Raw genomic sequence first — 23,574 nt, 5'->3', positions numbered from 1 at the left:
CTGATGCCAGTGAACCAGGTGTCACCAGCACCATCCTAGCTGCTCTGGAGGTGTTTCTGGCCTACAAGTTGTGCTACCCTACCCATGGTGTTTTCTGAAGAAACAGAAAATTCCTATTTCTTTGTATTGCTTCTTTGCTCCTGGAGGGAAAAAGAAAGTAATTTTTATATGGCTCAAAGCATGTGGGATGCACATTTGTTCACTTACACATGCAAACACACGTACACACCCAGGAAAAGTTCTGTATATGGCCTAATAGATTATTTCCCTGTGATTTGCTTTGAAATGCTGCAGGCTGGTGGCAGACACTTCTGGGTTTGAAAAGGCAAGGAGGAATTGTTTACTACCTGCATCAGTCCCACACGCCACAACTGCCTGTTCCTGAGGAACCAGGATGAGCTTTCCACTAGCTGGAGTTTATGTGGTTCTGTCGTCATCTCATCCCAAAAACTCTCTATTCATTCAACCTTCAGCTTATGCTATTCTGGCCCACTTCCACTGCAACATCTCTGGTACTGTCATTTGGTTACGTCACACAGCACAGGGCTTGGACTGCCTATTTGAATGCTAATGTGAACTGGTGGGGCAGTTCTACTGCAGTAATAGTCCCCTTGTGCTGTGTGATGTCATGCTGTGGTTTAGAGGTATTTTTATACTGCCTTTGCTTTGCAGTGATTTTCAGTAATACACATCTTGGTGGGTAGATTGATCTGTTATGATTATGAGAAAACTGAGTACTTATACTATGTTATGTGGTCTAGAGGTAGGTGAGGTGTAGGAAGCACTATCTGGTTACCAAGTAGTACAGAAAAGGGTACTTTGCAGAATAGCAGGTGTTTGGGGAGCACTGCAGAGCCTCACACCCCATTATGCAGGTGTATGGCTTTGCTGTACCATGGCTTGAAGAGTATGGGCTGTCACTGTATTGGGGTGATGGGTTTCTCTGCGTGCTGTGTGTCCCGCAGAGCAGATGTGGTGCTTGGCAGTGCCTGAAGGTCCCTGTATAGTGTGACAAGGTGCGCGTGAGGTCTGGCGTCAGTCTCTGAAGTTCAGGGTGGGCAGCTGTGTGCAGGTGTTTCACAGCTTCGTGGGACAAGGTCTGTGCTGTAGACCCGGTCGCTGCACCGCCGAGCAGGTCGGGCACAATTTCTCTCTTAGGTGTATTTTGTGTGCCACGGGGCCTGCTCGAAGCGCGAGGGATGCTCTGTGCCTACCGCGGTCCAGCCCAGCGCCGTGCTGGCGGGAGGGCTGCTTGGCCAGCGGGGCACACAACTCTCCGTGCCCGGCAGAGCCCCGCGCTCCAGCGCAGAGTTTCAAGCCGGTGGCCGTTGCCGCGGACCGGGCTGGGTTCTGCGGCGTGGGGGCACCCTGGCTGCCCGCTCCGCACAGCGCGGCGTGCAAGGGACACCCATCCTCCAGCCGCGGCAAGGGCACCGCTGCCCGGGGCGCTGACCCCCGCGGCCCCTTTAAGCCCGGCCCGGCGCTCTGTGCCCCGGGCGAGCGCCGCCGCCGCCCGCGGCCGCCCCGCCCGGCCCGGCCCGGCCCGCGCCTCCCGGAGCGCCGCGCGGGGCGGGGCGGGCACGGCGGAAGGAGAGGCCGCGGCCGGGCCTCGCTGCCGGCGCTGCCCGCGCTCCGAGGCGCAGCCCCGCGGGAGCACCTGCCGCCCGCCCCCGTGGGGCCGCCGAGCCGCACCTGCCGGCGCTGCCGGGCCCGGCCGGGCGCCGTTCGTGGGCGGGCAGGGCGGGCATGGCGGCGCGCTGAGATGAAAGTGACCGTGTGCTTCGGGCGGACCGGCATCGTGGTGCCCTGCAAGGACGGGCAGCTCCGCGTGCGGGACCTGACCCAGCAGGCGCTGCAGCGCTACCGCAAGGCCCAGGAGAAGGTGAGGGGCGGCCGGGCCGTGCGCGGAGCCGGCCCGGGGAGGGGGGCGGCGGGGGGAAGGCCCGGGGCCGGGGCGGGGGCGGCCGGGCTGGAGGGACGCGGAGGGGCGGGTGGGCTCCGGGCCCTGCGGCCGCGGGGACACGGACACTGTCCGCACTGTCCCCCTGCCCGAGTGCCCCTGGCAGACACTTTGTGTGAGCGGCTGATGCCGGCGGGCGGGGAGCGTGTCCCGCTCAGCTGCCCAGCCGGCATGGCTGTTACTGCTGTGCGTGTTGACTAACAAACTTGAAACAGACAGGAGCATAACAATAAGTCAGTTTAATTCAAGCTTGTGTTTTCTGGCATCAGCTGCTCGGTGAGGTGCTATCTGCCTGGGAAGGTGGTTTCCTTTACATGAAAGGAGCTCCAAGTTTTTCTTTGGCTGTAACTAATTGAGCATAAAAATATTTTTTCTTTTTTTCTCCAAGAGGCAGGTGCTGAAGGCTAATGGGGTACTGTTCAGTGTTGATTAAAGGCCTAGTGTTGCAAATACTGCTCTGTGAAAGAGATTCCAGTTACAAACTATGAATTAAGGACTTACAGTATTGTGTTCATCTTCCTAAAACGTCTGAGTAATAAGTACAGCCAACGTCTTAAGGGCTCTGTTTTGTGACATGTGCTAATTTCGTATGGGCCCAGTCAACTGTTTGATATCCGGAATGCAAAACTGGAAGTAAATTCTTGTTCTTGCAGATTTAGTTTGAGAAAAACTTGCTACTATGTTAAATACATCCTGAACAGCTGAGACTGATCTAGTAGAGACTGCTATGGTCTCCATGTTGGTCCCTCTGAGCAAGTGTCAGGCTCTAACCTGCCTTAAGACACATAGAGGTTGGCAAATATTTTTTCTTAAAAGTAGTTTTTCCTAATGATGCTGTCTTTGTGTAATAACTACAAAATGCTTGTAGAATTCTTGCTACTGTTAGAGTCAGCAGTCAGTGAGATCTTTTGCACTGAAGTATGGTTAAGACTACTGAAATATGCCTTCAAGAGATTGGCTTTATCAGAAACAGAATTACTTTCAGCTGTGTTGAATGTAGAAATTTACAAATTGATTTCAGCTTCTGATTTGTGCTTGTGATGAGATTGAAATCAGTCTCATGATGATGGCTTAAAGGTGGCCTATGAAGCCTTTGTATAAGTAGTTCAAATTCCTTTCCTCCTCTACTCTTTATTTACTTTTTTTTATTCCTTTAGAAAGAAGTAGAAGGGAGCCTGCCTTTCTAGGTGAGGCCCTGACTGTTCTAGAAGGCTCAATAAGCAATTATAGGATAGAAATTCCAACAGTGTGAGAAAGCTTCAGATAAATGCCAGACACTTAAGTGTACTGCTGTTCTCATGCATTTGTAACCAATTTGCTATTAATTAGTATCTAAATATCTTTTTTTAATGTCTAGTAATAATCTCCTATGTTCTCTTATGCCCTTTGGGGTGTGAGGTCGAAACCATCAGCCTTCTTTATAGGACAGCCAGAGGCCGGAGTCCATGTTTCTGACCTTGTAGTTCATGTTTCTGACCTTGTATTTCTTCCTTTGCAAATAAGCTTGGTGGGTTTTTTCCAGCTTATTTCCTTATAGAAATGTTGAGTTCCTTATTCTGCATCATAGGTGGACAAAGTGGTATGGGCCAGTTTGTTCAAAAATTGCTGATCACTTTGAGTAATGGAGCTTCAGAGCTAGAGTTTATACAAGGATGTGTAAAGAGGCAGAGTGGGGGAGCACCCTAAGGACTTGAAAAGCAGAATAGGTTTTCATTCAAGTTACTAAAAAAAGTCTTATACCTTGTGCATCCTCTCTCCCTCCCCCCTGCTCACTGGAAATGTAAACAGTTCTGTTGTAGTGCTTTGATTAGCTGGCTTCCAATCTACAAGGTTTGCAGTGCAACTGGCCAAAAAGATAAATTTCTTCTTATCTTGACAAGCATCATTCAGCATTAGATTGCTTTCCTGGGGGAAAATTTGGGGTTTGTTAAACAGATCATACAGATGTCTCAGACAATTAATTTTATTACCTTTTGGAGTATTTTTTTGTCTGATGTAACATGATGGATTGGGTGTTTTGCCACTTTCCTTCTCTTAGCTTTTTCTGAATTTAACTTTCTTAAATGTAAAATCTTAATGGGATTATCTCAAGATAATCAGTTAAAATGTGCTGTGAGGTGTGCGCATAAACAGGTTTGTGCTTAAGATAACCGAATATTTGTTTTTCTTTTCAAAATATTTAGAATGTTTGGAATACTTTGTGACAGAATGCTGCTCTTTCTGTTGGCGTGTTAAGTGTTCTTTTTGTAAGTTTTTTTTTAAGTGTTAAAATGTTTTAAAAGAGCTAAGTGGAAAATTTTATTGTTAAGGTGCCTGAAGTATTTGGAGAGGGAGGGAGAATTGATAGAAGGAATATCTTTCATAGCTGTAGAAGGGAAAATGAAAAAGGTAGCTAGGATACAAACTTTAGGAACTTTTTATTAGTTATGGTACTGTCAGATACCACGAAAATGTTTGAGAGGTTCTGCATTTTGGGAGTTGTCCTGGAAGTCTAGTTTTGCTCTTACACTGCAGTCACTTGTCTGGCAAAGGGGAAGATACAAGATTAGACTATTAATTAATGTATACTGTAAAATATTTGAATACACATATAGAAATAAACATTTTTGAATTGGTTTAAACTACTTTGCACTTCTTTATATTTGTAGTGAGAGGAAAGTTGATGATTAAGTCTCTGGTTTCTGTGAGGCTTTTGGTAGATAGCTGAGAGCTTGTGAGAAGTTGCTTATTGTAGCCTCCTGTGTTTCCTTCACAAATTTGATTTGGTTTCTTGACGGGACTGTGTTGGCAAGGTTTGGTCACAAAGGCTCAGTTGCCTCAGTTAATGAAGTTGCTTTGTTAACTGAACCAGAACACTGGACCAATTTCAGTTGAGAAATCAGACAGTAATTACTTCTCAATGCTACTGAATTTAGTGGCTTTTAGAGGTACTGGAGTAGTTCCTGAATGGGCAGATCCTGTCTGATTCACTGGAGGATGCAATTATTGCCTGGAATTAAGAACTTTTTGTTACAGTATCAACCAAGAGATTTCTGTGGTCTCGGATTTTGTGTTGTGAATACTCATAGATGTTTAAGAAATTGTTTCTCAATCAGCTGCTTTGTGAGGATTATAAATAATTTTTCAGGGAAGTCACTGTCATCTCAGAAAAGTGACTTGAGCAGAATGAAGTTTGTTGGAATTCTTGTGACCCAGGATCTGCTCTTGTTGCTGTTTAGCAATGTACATTAAGTCTTTCTGCTGACAGGTAGATACAGAAGGATTAATGATTACTTATCATCAGCCCAGCCCCTAACTTGATATTTTGGTGCCTGGGGAGCAGTTGTGTGTCATCTGTTGCATTTAGGATTCTTTGCTTGAGTGAGAGCAGATGTACTGCAGAAGATTTGAGTTGCTGTGCCTGATCCTGTGTTTGCTTCTCCGTAGCTGTAAGACCTAGCCTTGGATGCAGGTCCTTGTTGATTGTTTTTCAGTCAATTGTCAGAGACTTTTTTCCCCTTTCCCCAAGGATATGAATGAGAGGAAAAGGAGGAGTTCTGGGTCAGCATGGGAGGGTTCCATGGGCTGTTGCGATGTTTGGATTTATGTGGTCCTGTTGAAGGCAATTTCTTAAAATGCAATGGGGCTAAATGCACTCAGGGTAGATTCCCTGTTGTGCTCCCATCTCTTGCCTTGGAAATGCTGTTCTCCCACATTAGAGGCAACAGTTGAATTGCCAGCTTTGCAGTGGAGTCCTGGCTCAGCTGGAAATCCTTGCTTGCTGTCTCTGAGGCCTTGAATGTTGTTAAAACAGAAAGTGGTGTCTGCCCAGGGAAATGAGGCTAGCAAAGTGAAATCCACTGTGGCTTTTTCTTAAGCTGCAGTGAAACTTTTCTGAGGAAAATGTGTAAAACATCTTGCTGCTCCAGATGTTCTTTATCTCTCTGGAGGAGGTGGAGACAGGGAAGTGGTGGTTATCATCTGTGTGTTCATTTACTAGTGTTTGCTTATATGGCACTTACCTGCGTGGCTTGATTGAAGTGACTACTTTGGCTGTCTGCAGTCTCCTTCTTGGAAGCCAGCTGAATGAGTGGGACATGGAAGTCATGTAGCAAAATTAATAATCACTGCATTTGTGGTTTAAAATTTGTCACTATAGGCACAGTTAAATTCTTGAGTAGCTTGCTCTTAACAGCCTTTGTGAGCCTCCTTTGGGAATGGGGATGGAGACAGACAAATATTAGTTGCCTTGTCTTCCTGGAACTTGATCTCTACTTGCAACAGGGGTGTCTTTCCTGAGACATTCATGAGAACATACAGAGGGCACCCAGTTAATCCTGGAATAGTGATGAGAATTTTGATTTGCAGTCAGAGTGAGCAGGAAAGCAGTAAAAGAGTAGGTAAATTCAAGAATGGGGTGGTTTTGATTAGAATGAGATTTGGGTCGTATTGATGCTCTTTCCCAAATTAGATACACTTTGAGAGCTAATGCTGCAGGTTGATTGTTTATATAATTTTGTGAGTTCTACTAATAAAGTACTTTCTCAGTTTCTTTCTGTTCCTGCTTGCCGACCACATGACAGTTAGTGCTCTGGAATTAGGTATTGCTGTTGTAAATCAGCCAGCAAACAGAAGAACTAAATGTTCTTAGAGTTTCTCTAAATATATTTGGGATAGGGAGAATGACAATTTTTTTTACTCTAATGCTTACAAAAGATGTTTGCAAAACCAGGAGACTTTTTCAGAAGATATATGTGAAAAGTTTTGAAAGAAGTCCTTTTTTATGACATTTTTTTTCTGTTTTGGGCAAATTGTAAGTATTTAGTCCTTTATAAAGGCAGAGTAATAGAGTTCTATTTGTGTGGCTCTTGTGTACTTTTGTCTTGGACTTGGTCTCCAGGTTTGGTATTTTTCCCTATCCTAGTTTGTCTTAGTTTATTTTGGTTTTTTTTTGCTTTAATAGGGATGGGGTGAATCCATAATTTGTTTTACCAAAACAATTCTAAGCTCTGTCTTCAAGTACTTTTTTTCCTAGAAATTATTTTAACTCATGATTTCCATACTTTTCTTAGTATGCTTAATCAGCTCCAGTATGTTAATGAGCTTATACATTGTTTTGGCAACTGATAGATTTCAATGAACAGCTTGATTATCATTTCTGCATTCAGCCTTCGGAGTTGTCACTATGACACTGCACTAAAAAATGAGAATAAAACTTGATTACACTGCTTTCTCATTACTATTGTATGAGTTTGTAACTGACTGATATATGGGAGTACAGGCTATATGAGTAAGGAAAGTAAAGAAAATGGAAGGAGACAAATGAATTCAGAAACTCCTTATCGACCTAAAAATGCTAGTGGTGATATTTCATTGAGATTGGGAACATGTTTCAAGTGACAGAACTTTGAGTCCCTTAAAAATTTTCTGGATCACTTTTACAGGGACCCAGAAAAATTGAGACTTAAAAAGTGCCTGCCTTTTAATCACTTTTGTGTAAAGTATCTGCTGCTTTGTTGTATCCTAGCCACTAGTGTTGAGGTAATGACATTTTTGGTAGATTTTCAGGCTCCTTTTCTCACAGATGTTTATAATCTCTGCAGAAAAACTGCCGTTGAATTTAGATTTGTCATAGAAAATGTCTTCTAGGACATGTACCTTCATAACATGAAAAAAGTTTGATCCCCTTTTTCCTTATAAGAAGTTGACTATTGCCAGTATTGGGCTTTTGGCGGAATACCGAGTTAGCTGATGTTCATGTGTTTCAGGGGAGCTCAGTTGAAGGTAGAGCTGGATAAAGCTGCTGGAAATTCAACAGGCAAAATGAGAGTAACCTGACCTGCAGTGTATGTGATACTAGTGGGTGTCCATTTTTTTTTCCTCCCAGATCATATTTATCAAATTCTGAACACAGTTCAGCTGTTATTGAGATACAGCACAGATTTGTGTAGTAACTGAATGTTAAATCAGTCATAGGAGGAAATCACTCAAGAGCAATACAGAGTTCTAAGCAGTGACTGCTTGCTGTTGCTCTTTGCCAAGTTGAAGATGAACTCTGAGTAGACTTGTAGGAATTTGTGAAGAAGGAATTCAAACCTCAAGTGGTATTTCTGGCATGGGATGGAACTGGAGGTGCTTTTGCTTGCTGCATAAAATGCAGTTTTAATTGTTTTATTTGTTTAAGTATCTGAAAATTGAGGATTGTGATTTACTGATAATTTCTGAAAAACATAATGTCTTTAGTTTAGCAGATACAACCATTTGGGCATAATGTTTTATGTTGTGTGACTTTACTTTCCTCTTTACTCATTCAGCATGATGGGTCAGTTGAATTGCAACATACTGTGCTGTCTGGCATCCTGCTACTGTAGCAGCAGATTTCCTCCCCCGTTGAGCAAAACGTTCTTTAGGCTTTCCTAATGATTTGAATGTCAGAGCTGCAGCTTTCCTAGGCATGAAGGCCTATTGCTTCATTATTATAAACTCCCTCTAACCCCCTATAAACATGCCTGTGTTTCATCCTTAATGAATATGATAACACTAAAGGTCTTGAGCAATTAGTATCATTGAAAACAGATTCTGCTTTGTATTTTTATATTCCATTATTGAATCTTAGGCATAAGGATATACCCATTTTATGTCAGGGAAGTGACTGAACAGAAATGACAGGCTCATGTGAATGGCTTATTCATAGAAATTGTCTTGTAAATTCCAATGGAGTAGACAGTGCCCTGAATACATTGTTAAAGTGAGAAAGCTGCTTCATATGAGAAATTCAGAAAATCACTATGTTACAAGAACTTTTGGGAAAAAAGCCTCTTCAGTATTTGTGTAATATTGTGATTAATAAAAGCATTTTTTGTTACCCTCAGGTTATATGTTGCTGTGGTAGTTCTGTAAGCCCTCTTGTCCCTCTTGTCAGTACTTTATTACTTCAATAACTTATTTGTAAAGGAAACTTAGTGTTATAACAAATTACTGTTTGCGCTGGATAGGACTTTTTTGGACTGTTTTCCTCACTTTAAAGAGAAAGTATGTAAGACTTGGTTTTTTTGTGTGCTTTGGGTTTTTTTTCTCTTTATGCCTAATCATTGTGCTAGAGACATCTCCATTAAGGGAACTACTGTAATGTTTTAATGTAATCAGAATGTCTCTTCTTTCCAGTGTAAACCTGTAATTGTTATGTCACCGCTAAGTACATCCATTCAGAACTGATGACTTGGCGTTCTTGTGGCAGGTGCCACAGCGCTGCTCAGGCGCTTGGCTTGCTCTTGGGAATGCTCCCGAGGTGGGAGGTTCAGACAAGTTGCTCATTGGTTTCCCAAGAGCGCAACATTTGTTGCCACAGAGAGACTTCTTACCTCAGTGTTTTTCTTTATTGGCTGTTGTGTGCATGAAAAAGAAAACTACAGAATGCTTGAATGAACATGCTTCTTATGGCCTATAATAAGGATGGCGTTGGAATGAAGGGTAGGTAGGGAGGAAGATGGATGATTATACTCTACAGAGACTGAGGGTTGGAATCACAGAATGCTGTCTGATGGATAGAAGCTAACAGCTGGCACTGGACTCACTCTTTTTACTGGCTGAGGATGGGGCTCCATTGAGCCAAATGATTTTGCAGTACGGCTTGTCTGGTAGAATAGAATGTTTGTCAGATTACCAATAAAATACTGTCTATTGGTAAATCATAATACACGCCCTCTCTATCATTTACCTTTACAAAAATGCAGTAATTCCTCAATCAGTAGAAGAAAATGGAATGCTTAAAGGAGAATTACATGCAATCCAAAGAACACAGACCTGCATTCCTTGAAAATTATGTGTCTTTATTTTTTTTACCTTGACTAATCAGTTTCTCTACTCACATCTCATTCCTAAAACCTTAAAAGACCTTCGCATTTTTGTAGAAGGTACTATCTCATTCTCATCAATCCATCAACAGCTGAGTTGGTCTTTTTTGGCAAACCTAAACATCTGAATTATAGATTCTCTGAGAGGAGACAAAACAATCCTTTATATAATCATCTCCTGTTTCTTTTGAGTGACAATGTAGTGTTCAAGTAAGAGTAGTTCCAGCTCAAAAGAAGTCATAATTCAGCAGGCTGAAAAGAAGTTATAATTCAGCAGGTCCAGGTTTGTACCTTTGAAGGAGAGATGAGTCATAAATCCTGGTGGGTTAATCCTGTGTATATGATATATATGTTACATACATATCCTGTGTATATGCTGTATTTATTCTGTATCCAAACCCTGGAGCACCCATTTGTAGGCCGTCTTACAATTAAGGGTTATTTTTTGTACCTGCTCTGTAGCTTGTCCTCTTGGCTGGTGTGCCAGGGGGACAGGCAGGCTTCAGTGTCTTTATAAATTTTGGTGATGTCCATAGTAAAGTAGTTCACTATTTATGTTTTTCTTCCAACTACAAGTTTTGAGGCCATTTAGTCTTTGCTAGCCTTTGTTTATTTTTTTTTTTTTAGTCTTGCAATGCTGGATGTCATTAATGGTGATAAGACCAGAATTTCATGGTGAATATCTGAGGATAATTCCATGTTTTTTCAATATTTTAAAGAGTTTTATTACTGCTAAATGTAGGCACTGTTCATGTCAGTTCTTAGGCTGAGCATTTTTTTTGTTGCATGCAGTTCATTGTGGTGCAGTTTGCCTAAAATGATGATGATAATAATTTTTTTTAAATCCTCTGTGACACTCTGTTGGTGGGTAGTATGTTGAGTGTTAGAAAGATTTCCACTAACATTCTCTGCTTGGCAGTTTTTATTTCTGACCACAAGCCAGAAGTGTAACCAGACTACAAGTTTAAAGCTCTAAAGGCTTTGCTCATATTGGTAGTGTTGGCTGCAGGCTGCTTAGGATACAGACCCTTTGTAAGTGATGAGTTTCATGAACAAAGAAGATAGAATGTGGCCTAGAACTCTGCTTAAATAACTTCTTCCTGCAGAGCTTATCAGAATTCCATGTGCCATCTCACCCTGCAACTCCTTGCAGAACAGCCTTCCTATGGATTCCTGGTTGAACCGCTATTAAAATTCTCTCTTCCAGCTTCAACTTTTTCTATAAGGCTTTCTTAACTACTTCAGTAAGGATTTTCATGGAGAAGTTTCATCTCAGAATTTTTTTGATCAGTCCTAGATATTAAACACAACAAGGGCAGGACAGAAATACAATGGTGCCTGAGTAGGGTAAGCAATAAAGAAAGCTACTTGTGACAGTCTGTCTGTAGCTTTTCTAGACATAGAAGTGATTCAGGGGTTCTGCAAATCTGACTGAGGCAATGTTGCTGTTTTGCAGCAGTTTCAGTCTAGAATGGCTCATTGCAGCCTTTTTCTTTCACAGGTAGTCGGGACCTTGCAGCTGTGCAGTGAAAACTGTGTCTCACTAACCCAGGCAAAACCAAATGACTTCCTCTAGCTTGTGTCATACTTGATCATCAGTAAATTGGGTGGTGGTGCTGCATCTCACCTGTACATTTTTTTAAACTGAAACAAGCTTCTATTTTTGAAATAGATACTCCCAAAGTTTTCAATTTCCTGCTTAAGTTATTTCTCTAAGGAAATTTTTTTCATTATCTTGGTTTTTATTTGAACTGTGGGTTAGTCTACTTGAAAGCCTCTATGGAAACCAGAAGTCATACAGGATTTTTTTTGCTGAGTAAAGACCCCAGAGGGCTTGCTTTTAGGAAAAAAAAGTCCAGTACTTGTTAAGCTTGAAGGAAGAAAAAAATGAGGGAAATATTGAATACATCAATCAAATGTTTATATATTGGGACCTCTGTGAAATGCTGTTTGCCTCCACATTACGTTCTTTCTACTCTGACTGAGTTAAAAAGTTATTTGCAGTAACAATGATTTTTAAGGTGTAATGATTTTTTTTGAAAAAATAAAATAATTGTCTACAGTAGGGGTTGTCAGCAATTTATAAGCTTATTTTTACAAGGTAGTTTTTTTACTACTGAGTAGAAGTAGATTTATGGAAATATCTGGTCTGTTCTGGTGTGTCAAAAATCTATAATACTTTGCTTTGACTCTAGTTTTAATTGTATTTTCTTTAGGTTACTCACTCTACTGCAATTTCTGTAGAAATTCAGTATTTTCTCCAGGTTGCCCCCCTGACCCTCTCTGTTCTATAGAATGGGTTACAACAGTGTACTAATATATAAAATTTGTTTATTTTGCATATTTTTTGAAAGTCTGTTTCTCACATTTGCCTTATTTAGCAGATATTTTTTTGTTAGTAATGTTGGAAATTTGACTGTCATCTTCTCTTACTGATGCCTCTCAACTCGTTCTTTATCTGCTCAAAGAATGGAACATTAGAGAGGCAATTGCTCTCTTCAATTGGATTTTCCCATGTTTTTTTAGGGTGGAAGAACTTGCTGAAATTTTTCAAGGACTGATGAGAGTTAGCATGCTCAGCCTCCATAGAATTAGGCTGGTTTGAAAAACCAAGCTGCTGCCAGTTCACAGTTAATTTTCCCCTGCTGGCTGTAATAAATGTATCCTGAACAAATGTTTCAGGAGTCCCTGGCATTATGAAATACAAAAAGAAAACTCCCTGAAGAGCTGGAAACCTGAAATAGTTGTTTTGGGTGACAGAAAGGAGACAGTTCATTGACATTTCAATATTGTACATAAAGACCAGCATTTGCATAGTAGTAGTCATGATGCAGGTGTTGTTTAGATTGCAATAAAAAAAGGGAGATGCATTTTTTTTGAGGAAAAAAAGTACATGTGTGTGGAAAAAAATAATTTAATGTTAGGATTTTTCAATGATAAATTATGACCCTTCTCTGTGAGGGAAGAAAATTTGCACGTAAAAATCCAGGGAAGACTTCTGTATTAATGTTTCAGGAGCAGTTATTTGGATAGCTCTCATTCAGCTGCTGGCTGATGGGAGGTACCAACTTTACATGAGAAATGCTCATGGAAACCAGTTCACTGACTTCCTGAAGAGCAAAATGAATTCTTAATTTTTGCTCTAAAAACTCATTATATCTCATAAATGCTTAGAAGAAGACTCAGGACCTGTGCATTTTAAATATATTACTTCTAAGGGTGTTTTCTTCCTTGATTACTGTTACCTTGGTACCCTGAGTCTGGCAAATGCTGGTTTAGGTAGTTTTCCGTTTAAATTGAATTTTGTGTGTTGTGGGGGAGTAATTGCTGCAAGTGAGAATGTGAAAGGAGTAGATGGTTTGTGTTTGTACATTCAGGGTGCTTTTTACTTATTAGGCCTTTCATGTATTATTAAAAATGTAATGCTAAAGCTGGACTGCATTTTCCTCTGGTCACTTCGGGTCTCTGGTAGCCGTGCTTGCAGTGTGATTGTTTTTGTTTATTTTGCTGCAGCAATATTCACTACCATTTAACTCTTAATAGTGTCTGAATACATACTTTGGTTGGTTTTATTTATGTATCAGGAATTTTGCAGTTATATATGTATCATATTCTTTCTTGTGTAGTGTAACAAAACATCTTAATTGATATAGTCATTTTATTAAATAAGCTGTATTCAAAGACACTAGGAAAACACTAGGTAGATTTTTTGGTAACTTTCTATGTTCCAAATATAAAGTACATCTGGCAGTATGCACACATTATTTGTCCTGGTGTGACACAACTGTCTTTGAATGCAGTGAAAGTGGAGGGGTCTGGCTTATTGTTTATAGTGCAGTTTGTTAATGGCTGGAGATGGGAAATGAGCATCTCACTAAATGGAAGTCTTGGTCAACCTCTGACTCTTGCCTTAAGGCTTTGAGAATAGACAATATGAAAAAAAAAATCTTCTTTCCAGATGGCTGAATGCTTGATGTGTCTTTATGTTTAGCTGTCACTCAAATGTGAATGCTGTGGTGATTATAAGTGTCTTCCATTTTTCTGGTTTGAAATGATCCCTTTTATGCATTGTGTGTTTAGAGATTAACTATTTGGCTTATCAATATGGATTTTAGAGTAAAAAAAAACCCAGCTTGATCATGTAGCAAAATCCAGGGTGCTGATGTTCATAAGCAGACTTGACAGTGAGGGTCTTAGTCCCACATGCTGTGGTGCAGACCAAAGTAGTTTTGAAATAGATTGTAGGGGACTATTAACATTCTGCAAAATGTTGTTGCTTCAGTTTTGAAACATCTTGTGTGTGATAAATTTCATGCTAGTGGTTCTTGTTACTGAAAAAATACTATTCTGCAATCTGGCAAGAAAAAGTTTTATGAAGGAGGCTTTGTGGAATGGAGTTTCTTTTGACTGAGAGGAAAAAAGCTAGATTTAACTTGTGAGTGGTGAGGTTGAATCATGTATTTTCATGATGCTTGAGTTCATAGTGAAAGATACAAGCTACAGTTTAATGATCAAACTCTTAAGTAGTGTTGTTGTAAGCTGAAGCAGACTTAATGGATTTTCAGGCTGTTTTTCTTGGAGTTTTCTGTGTGTTTTTGGTTTTGAACCTGAAGTCATAGTTAGTGTAAGAGATACCTTTTTAATAATGCATCAAAACTGTTGCAGGTTCTTTAGGAGTCCAAATCACTTATTTTGTGAGCATTAGACCAGTAAATTCTGATGTTATATTTTTTTATTAACTGACATTGGCAATGTCCTTAGTAACCATTTAAATAAGTGAATGAACTGCTTCATTGTATATGCTGGTTTCCTTTTCAGGCACTGCATATGGGGATAAAATTTAGTGGAAGTAGATCAAATTACTTTGCTGAAAAGCTTTCAGCATCTTGTGGCTGAACTTGTCACCAACCAGCTCTCTACCTGTTGTGTGTGAGAGTTGGGAGCCGGGTCTGATCATCCCTGACTGAGCAGGGAGCTGTTACTCTGCAAGTCCTATTGACAGTGCATTGTGCCAAAATGTTCCTATAACATGCTTAGGGTTGAGCATTCTTGTGAGTAATGGCTATGTTATGTCCACTTAGCTGTAGGCATTTTCAGTAGATTTTTATTTTATTTCTTATTTCTGCTGGTGCTTGAGCATGGCATAATATGTGGAGTTAATGTATATGGGTATAGTTCTGGAGCCCAAAGAGAGTGAATGAGGTAGCTGACTGAAAAGTAACTTGGCCTCATCATCAATGATGGATGGCATCAAGATGCAAATGAAAATGAAGGTTGTAATGGCATCTCAGGATGGATGCAAAATATATGCAAGTTACAGCATTTAAACAAGTTTGCTTACCAGCTGTTTTCATTTTTATTCTATTTGGGGTTGTACTGGCTGGATTAAACTTGTGTAAGGAGGGTTTTTTTTTCCATGTGGCCCCCTTGCAACCTATGGGTTGGAGAAAGTTGCTACCAAACAGTAACTGGAACATGTGCCTCAGGTGTCATTTTTCACATTTGGGCTAAATGTTATACTTGACCTACTTAGACCTACCTGTCAGTTGTTTTGCAGTAACTTTGGTGCTGCCTTTTTTATTCCTCTGAAACCTGTGAAGATGTTTCTTCCCAGCTCTTGTCATTCTGTTTTTCTGAAGACACTTAGAATACCAGAAGAAAGCAGCCCTTTGGGATAAGGACAGGGCAAACCCTTATGCACCCTTAATTAGTAGTATTAAATTTCAATGAAAAAATGGATAATCTCACTCTCTTCACTGTTTTTTATCTGGCCAAAATCCCCTTCATGCATTGAGGTTAGGCATATGGCATTTAGTGTTGATGATGGAATTATTCTGGCATGTTCTGTATATCAGTCAGGTGAAGGTGGAAGTTGTTCTCAGAAGCCTTGTTTGCATTTCATCCAGTTCCATCACTTGGCGTTGGCAATGTTTTTAAAGGTAGAGGTTGCTTCAGCTGTTTACCAGGTATATTTGCTTTATCTTGGAAGTCAAATACTAAAACTTACCCATGTCGTACTGTGATAATATGAATTTTATTAATACAGCACAAAATATGGCAGATTATATAATAATCCCCACAGTGTAATATTGAACTGCTGAATATTTATATTATTTCTTAAACTTCCAGATTATTTTCTTTCAAACAATAGTCAGAACCACTGAAGCTGACTAGGCTTTATGGAGTTAGGCAGTGGTTGACTGTTAGTTGTGCCTTCAGAACATTATTGACCCAATTGTGTTTTCTCCTGAGAAGTAAAGGGAGGAGAGAATCTGGTTCATTTAGTGTTTCACATGAGATGGAAATAGGTTACAGCATCCTCTAGTACAGATCTGCAAGCCTTACTCCAACACCTGTACGGTTAAACTTCTCTGTTTCCCTCCCTGCACAACCAATTTTGAGTCTATTACTTTTCACTACCACCCTTTACAATTTTTCTTTTTGTTTTCCCCTTTTTGTTTTCATTTGTAATGAACTTACTTCTGCCTCACTTACTTACATCTTCTAATGCTTTGAAAATTTAACACTACCCTGGCTCTCTCAGCATTTTTACAGCACTGGGTCTACGATTGTTCCTTATGGCTTGGTTTGGGAAGACAGTCACTGAATGTACTGTGAAAGGTCATGTATTTTCTCTGAGTGAGCAAGAGAGTCTTGGTCCACACTTAACTCCTCTATAAGGACACCAGTGAGCTGAGCCTGCTAGGAGGTACCATGGGGAGAGTTGATGTTGATATGGGCAGTGGTACCAGTGAGAATTAGTGGCATTTCTGAAATGGAACAGCTTTGGATGTGTGAGAAGGGAGTGGTAGTCTGACTCCTCCTACTGACACTACAAATCTGGCAGTCTTTGGCAAAATTCCTCCCCAGTCTCTGGTTGGTGATTGACTCATGCAGGAAATAGGGTGGTACTCCAGCGGAAAAGTCTTGCCGTTCTCTGTGGAATTCCTGAAAATACCCAATGGCTTTCTGTGAGGAATTAAGGATATGCTCCTATAGTTTACTGCAATTATTTTCTCACTTGAGCTTTATCTAAAGCTCAGTTTGTTAAAAGTTTGACAGGATTCCAGCATGGATTCCAGCTTGGTCTGCATTGTCTAACAAGCATTTGTATTCAGTTTTGTTTAGAGTCTGGTGTTACTCAATCACATCTTTGAAGATCTCAGCTGCTTCTGATAAGCAGTCCTGTGTCAGCTGCAAATGCATTAATCACTTTATCAAAGAAAGGTCCAACAGTTGTAAATAAAACAATCTTAGATGGTTTCTAGATGCAGTGCTGAAGTGCTGGCTGCCCTTGGAGATGCGAATCATTTATCATTTTTTGTTGAAGATCTGGTTTCCTTCAGTGCTGAGTTTGTTACAGACTTGAATTGTGTTAATTTGCAGCCAGCCTTGTTTCTATCTGTAGCTGTACTGAATGATTTGAATTTAAAGGATTATCAGTTTTTGTTGGCAGAATAACAGCATTGTTCACTTACTTAACCTGGACTTCACTTCTGACATACGCTGCTCTTACACACATGCCTTTCTTACTTTTTTTTTTCCCCCTTCTCATTTTTATGTGAAAAATGAGGTTTGAAGGAGTGGCTTTATAGTTCTGTCTGCCTGCTTAATGTTGAATTTTAAGAAATGATGGCTGTGGTCTTTAGCCCCCCCAGTGTTACCTTTAGGTAATCAAACAAAAAGCCAGATGCAGTGCTAATTAATTACTCACCAGGTGCCTGGAGCTGAGAAGCAGTTTGCTTATTAACATAACAATACTACTCTGAATATTGTAGATCACATTTGACATGGAGGACTTGGGATATGAAAGGTAAGCCCTCAAATCTTGTAGGTTTATTTAGAGGTGCTTTGTTCTGGAATTTTTGTGTTAATTTGCACAAGGTTGAGTCTTCTGTGTTTCTGCATTGTTGAAACGGTCTAATCTAATGGACTTGAAAAGCTAAAGGATATTCTTAGTTGATAACTGAAGATCAGTTTGTACCTACATTCTTACATTTGTGTAGTTGTCTTGGATTCAGTGCCTGGCATACAGTGTGCTCCACTTTTAACCGAGGCTTTGAAGGGGAGGTTTTGGCTGGTTGTTACAAGTGCAGTGGGTAGACCTCTGTCTACATGTGTATCTCCAGCTTTCTTTGTAAAACTAAAATAGGCTTATATGGTCTTCTTAAATGTTGGAGTGTAATGTAAAGGTGGGCTATGGGATCCTCTGCTGATATATTCTCTGCATACTGCTTTATTCAGGTAATATTCAGACAGCTGTATTCAGAGAGTGTTTTTTCATTCAGATTCAGTGTAAAATAAGAATGCTCTTATTTTTGAAGGGTTCTAGTGCTGCAAGTCAAGGACAATGTCAATTGAAATAATCTGTTTGTCAGAGTACAGATATATAAATCTTTTTAGATTTATGTATCTGTACTCTGACAAACAGAATTCCATGATAGGGAGATTAGGAGCAGCTTTTTCTGTTTTCTTCCTCGGACTGAATATGGGAGATAGCTTATCCTGACAGTTGAATATGCAGGGGGGGAAAATACCTAACTCTCTCTTCGTTTTCCTTTCTGATTACAGTGAAGTACTGTCTCTGCCTTGTGGGAAATGAAGACTTTATTATTAGTACATAGTCCTAGTTGTTCCTCAAAACATAATAATTTAAAGATGGCTAAAGGACAAGAAATCCTCTAGTCCCTCTTTGCCAAAACTATCTCTGAGAGCCAGAAGAGACTCACTGTCCTTCCTTCTGCTGTGACCTGCAGTATGCAAGTGTCAAGTGACTCAAGGGGAGGGTCCTTTTCACTGTGATCCCCTTGTTTTTATAGCCTGTGTGAAGAACTTCCACTGTATTCATATTCTGTGGTTTGTCTACTGGGGTCTCAGGTCAGGATCTTTATCTTCAAGTGTAATCTGGGACATTTTTAACAGATGCAACTGTGTATATAACTTGTGTACCAGGTTCTTTGTAGCTCACATCTTGACTCAAGAGCTCTCTGTTAGATGTCTAAGCCCATCCTGCTGTAACGAGGTGGCTCTTATAACCAGTACCTGTTTGAGTTTGTCTTCCCAAGGAAAACAATGTGTTAACTGGACATGAAAATGAATCAGAAGGAAAAAAGTGCAAAAAGGATGAGTTTTATGCCTCCAAAATGAAGTTTGGTATATGGTGGTGTGAAGAGAACAGATGAAGACAGAAAGAAGTGGTCATCAGTCCTTGCTGTTGTGTTTTGACTCCTAGTCATGGTGATACTTGGTCCTGTTAATTTCTCAGAGCATAATAATTTGAAGATGGTTTAAGATCAAGAAATATTCTGGGTCCCTCTGGTGACTAGGGATTGACTAATGGTATTTTGGACCATTTAGCATATCAATGATGAAGCTAGTGGTGAGCTGTACTTGTGCTGTGTTGGGCCTCATTTCAAAAACTAAAAGGAAGCTCTGCTTTTTAGTTGCTCACTGTGCCTGGGAAGAGCAAGAGAAGATTTTTCTTCTTTTTTCAGGATTGGTAACAGATTGTTTTTGGTGCAAATCTGTGGTAGTCCACTGGCTTCATGCATGAATTGTTTGGTTGTCTGTTTTGTGCTCTTGCCATCCTTAAGGGCCAGGAAGGCAGTGTGACCAGACTGTGCAAAAACTGTAAGTGCTCTGTGATAAACTCAATGTTTCTGACAAAGATGAATGTTTCTCTGCTGACCCGATCTGATTAGTTCCCCTTTTGACATCAGGTTTTTAGTGCTTTCAAAGACAGAAACTTTAAAAATTGAACATTTAAAGTGATCTTATGTAAATTACTGTGTTTTCATAACTCCTTTTCTACTTTGTACCATTTGGCTATATCACATCTCATCATGATTGGAAAAAAGAAGTGCTTGAGGGAAGATTACATTTTCCACAACTAGTATTAATAGATAAAATGAAAAGAAAATTACTCTGAAAAAAAAATTAGTATGTGTGAAAAGACATAGAATGAGATTTAATTTTTTAAATAGCTTGTTTATAGGGAATAGTTTACTATAGTTTGAAAAGAGATCCTTCTAAGTAGTACGAGAAATTGGGTTTTGTTGAAGAAAATAATCTTTAATTCACCTCATACTTGAATATTTAATTCATTCCTTTAGGAGTAAAACTTCTGTGTTATCTTACTGTGTGAAGAAAACTTCCTAACCGATCTAAAAAAAACCAAAATGTGTGCTTTGGTCAGAAGCAAAGCATCATGGGAATAACGACTTAGACTGGCGTTACCTCTTGTGATCATGTTTTGGCATGAGGTTTGAAAGCTTGTTACACCTGCTAAATTTATTGTGAAAAGGGAAGAGCTTTGTCTTCCATGTACTCACAAGTTTGATTGCTTGCCATGAACTTCTTTCTGTTCCCCATCACCCCTCCAGTTAAGGGTGAATTCCTCTCCGAAGATCCTTTCCTGTGCAGCTTTATTTTTATAGTACTTTATTTCATCTGGAGGACAGATTAGGAAGCATCCCTTACAGTCACCTTTCTAAGACTATTTCTGCTGTATGGCCTTCTGTGTTTTCTGTAGCTTTATTTCTGGATGCTTAAAAGTAGTTTCTCTCAGAGCAGACTACCTTGTCCTTTGCCCTTGCCTCAGCTTTAATTTCTGTCCTTGAGCTCACTCGGTATACATCTTTCTTTAATATTAATAACTTGAGAGAACGTGTGTCACTCCAGCTGGTAGAAGGCTATAAAGAAGTTTTATCTTCTCTCTAGCATCTTGCAGCATTTTCACTTCTAATACAAGCAGAGTCAGAGTGTTGGTGAAGGAGAACAATAGCACTATGAAATACACGAGGAATTTTTTTTTACTATCTCACTGTGTTGTAGCATGTTTCTCTTCCTTGTATTATCTTAAAGATTTCTGCTGCTTTTGAATTTTTAACTGGAAAGGGTTAAAATGTGTTGGTTAATGTTATGCTATAAAGACAATGTAATTAATTAGAGGTAAGAATTTATTTTTTCAACAGTGAGACCTAAAAATATGAGCTTGTAACATCCTCTGTTATGTGTAATGTAAACTAAACTCTGGAAGCTTCCTGAGCAATGAAACCTAAATATTACTTTATCTCTATTTTTTGAAGTTTGTGAAAAGAAGACCCAATTTGTACTCAGTTCCCAGTGTGTGTGTGTAAATATATATATGTGTGTATGATGTATACTCATGAGCATGATATAGGGAGGCTTATTCAGGTCAGGTCTGTGCCAGGAATTGCTGCATTCAGTAATGTCTGGAATGGACTTAATCTCTTGTGCCAATACCTGTTCATCCTTGATTCGTACAGAAACTCCTTGTGGCTCCTTTAATTCCCTAAAATTGTTATGTCTGTAACCTACAATATTGTATGCAGTCATACAATTCTACATTTGTACATATGAAGAGAGTAGAAGTGGTGGTTGGTTGCCTGCTGTAAGGATGGGGTGTGATGCATATTGGGGCATTTGCTTTTTTCCTTTGGGTTTGTCTTAGGCTGTACAAGGACATCAATGCATGCATGTTATGTTGTTGCTGAGCTCTAACTCTTCAGCTCCAGATTGTGATGGTCTGTAGTGTGCAATGTTTGCTTTGTGATCAGTTCTTGATTTTGGAAACTCAGTATTCATATTGCTGTAAAAACAGAGCCCCATCTCTACTACAGTTGAAGATGACATGCCTGTTGGTGGCAGTTGAGATGAAATTTGAATAAAGTACCATTTCAGGCTTGTTGGGAGGTGGTTTTGGTGAGCAAACTAAAAATGCTTAAGGCTCTTCTAATTCAGTGATAAACTTTGAGAAGGATTTTGAGATCAGGTTTGAGGCTGTGAACAATCTCATCCATATGTTCCTCTCCAAGCTGCTTTTTGTGCTCTGCTCCCCAAGCTGTGATCTGAGAGTAACTAATGCTTAGTGCTGTTTGGCTCTGTGTAATGATGTTACACTGTGTACCTTTAAAATGCTTATAGAAATCATTAAATTCTACTTAATCTATTGAGGTAATGCATCACATTGCAATTTAGAATTGAAAAATGATTTCTCCTTATCAGAAAATATTTTATGATTATGGGATTTTTCATTTTACTTTTACTGTCTAAGTCGCGGAAAACAATATGACCAGAGGCCTCTCCTTCCACCAAGTTTGGCCTAACATTTATTCCCTTGTTGTGTATGTGGAACAGGCATATATGATTTCCAATTTAATGCTGTATTTCATTGGAGTCTGTTTGCTCTAGTGAAGCATTGATGTGGAGGTGCTTCAGAAATATCAGCACAAGGAGCAATTTTAACTCAGTTCTATTTCTGATTTTTTTAAGTGCATCCCATTGTTACTATATTAAATTAAAAATTCCAGTAGAGGGTTTGCTAATAATTTTATATGTTCTGCACAGTGGAACAAAATGCAGCATCAAACAATAATTAATTGTGAAATCATTAAGTGGTGGTGTTTATTTTATTGATGGTCAGCTGAAACATATTTAAACTTGTTTGGATTCTGTTGTTCATTGACAGTCAGAAATACCCAGTGTGGATTCTAACATTTATTAGCTACGTTGCTTAGCTTTCAGAAAAGGAGATTGGTACTTTTCCGTTGGAGTTGGGAACAAAAAGAATCAAGAATGCACTCCAACTTTCTGATACAAAAAAATGTGGATTTATTGATTTATTTAAAAGCCTAACAATAAATGAGTGCTTTAATTATAAATGGATTGGTTTTTCATTTGAGTGAATATGTTGACTGAAAATAAATGTGTAGAATTCTTGAACCCGTTTTAGACTATTTGAACAGTGATGGTGTTGTATTAGGTGACAACAGCTAAGTCAGGATTCTGTGACAAAATGAATGTCAAGCCCATTTTTTAAAATTTATGTCACTTCTCTGCCTGCATTGCACTTGTGCATTCGTGTGACCTGGCTTTAATTTAACATTTGGTAAATATTTGCATAGTAATTCCTCAAGTGTTCTCCCACACATAAAGGAAATGATGATAAACAGCTTTTAAGTGGCTTGATGTTAAACACAAACATGACTTGCACCCTAAGGTAAAATGCACATCAGAGTAACTGTTCAATATTCATTTGCCAAGTGCTGTTGTGAATTATACCAGGTAACTTAGTCATACGTCTTCTTTATGTAGATTGTTACAAGTTTGTACCTCAGCTGAATTTCTGCCTAGGGGCTACGTACTGTGCAGTAAGACAGCTTCTCCCCACTTGTGATGCTAGGAGTTTTTGGAGCCATAGTTTGTTTTCTTCAAGATGAACTTCCTAACAGGAGAGAATTTAGGAGCACAAATAGATTCAGGTAATCATACCTGATTGCTGCCCAGAGCTTCCAGGCTCTATTAGTGTTTTATTTTCACAAGATTTTTTTTATTTTTCAAAACTTAAGTTATTCTTTTTAAGTATATCAAGTTTTAATGATGATGACTAAAAGATACAGTGAAGAATCATTCTAGACACTGTCATTCATTAGAATAAAATTTCAATCGCAAGTTAAAAAAACTTGAAATAAAAATCAATCAACTAAAAAACCACCCCAAAACTTGTCCTAGTATATTAGAATACAGTTCTTAGACTTCTTTTCCTTTATAATTCATAGGTTCTCAGCAAGTACCTGCTAAGTAAGTATGCTCTTAATCAATCTCTTCCCTGATCAAAAATGGGGTGTTTTCCAGCATTTACTGCTTTCAGCAGGTGAGAAGTGTTATTTTGTTGAAGCTGTCTGGCACTGACCCTTGGCACAGCCTGTCATCTCTGTTACTGGCTTCTGACTCTGGCCATTCAGGAGACACTGTAGAATC

At 39.6% G+C, this 23,574-nt stretch overlaps 1 protein-coding gene across 5 annotated transcripts in view; it reads left to right on the top strand.

Annotated features, from left to right (window-relative positions):
• Positions 1 to 1,620: 1,620 nt before the first annotated feature.
• Positions 1,621 to 23,574, top strand: part of PARD3B (par-3 family cell polarity regulator beta) — a 392,041-nt gene continuing 370,087 nt past the window's right edge. For all 5 annotated transcript variants that reach the window (XR_010440948.1, XM_064717877.1, XM_064717876.1 and 2 more), the window contains exon 1: positions 1,621 to 1,882. Coding sequence is in view for 4 of the 5 variants with exons in the window: in XM_064717877.1 (XP_064573947.1) it covers positions 1,763 to 1,882 (120 nt within the window). In the remaining variant the exon portion in view is untranslated. The remainder of the gene's footprint in view (positions 1,883 to 23,574) is intronic.

Source organism: Zonotrichia leucophrys, chromosome 7, assembly GCF_028769735.1.
Source record: "Zonotrichia leucophrys gambelii isolate GWCS_2022_RI chromosome 7, RI_Zleu_2.0, whole genome shotgun sequence".
Classification (NCBI taxonomy): domain Eukaryota; kingdom Metazoa; phylum Chordata; class Aves; order Passeriformes; family Passerellidae; genus Zonotrichia; species Zonotrichia leucophrys.
The sequence above is the reverse complement of the archived record's forward strand: the minus strand, read 5'-3'. Positions and strand labels throughout refer to the sequence as shown.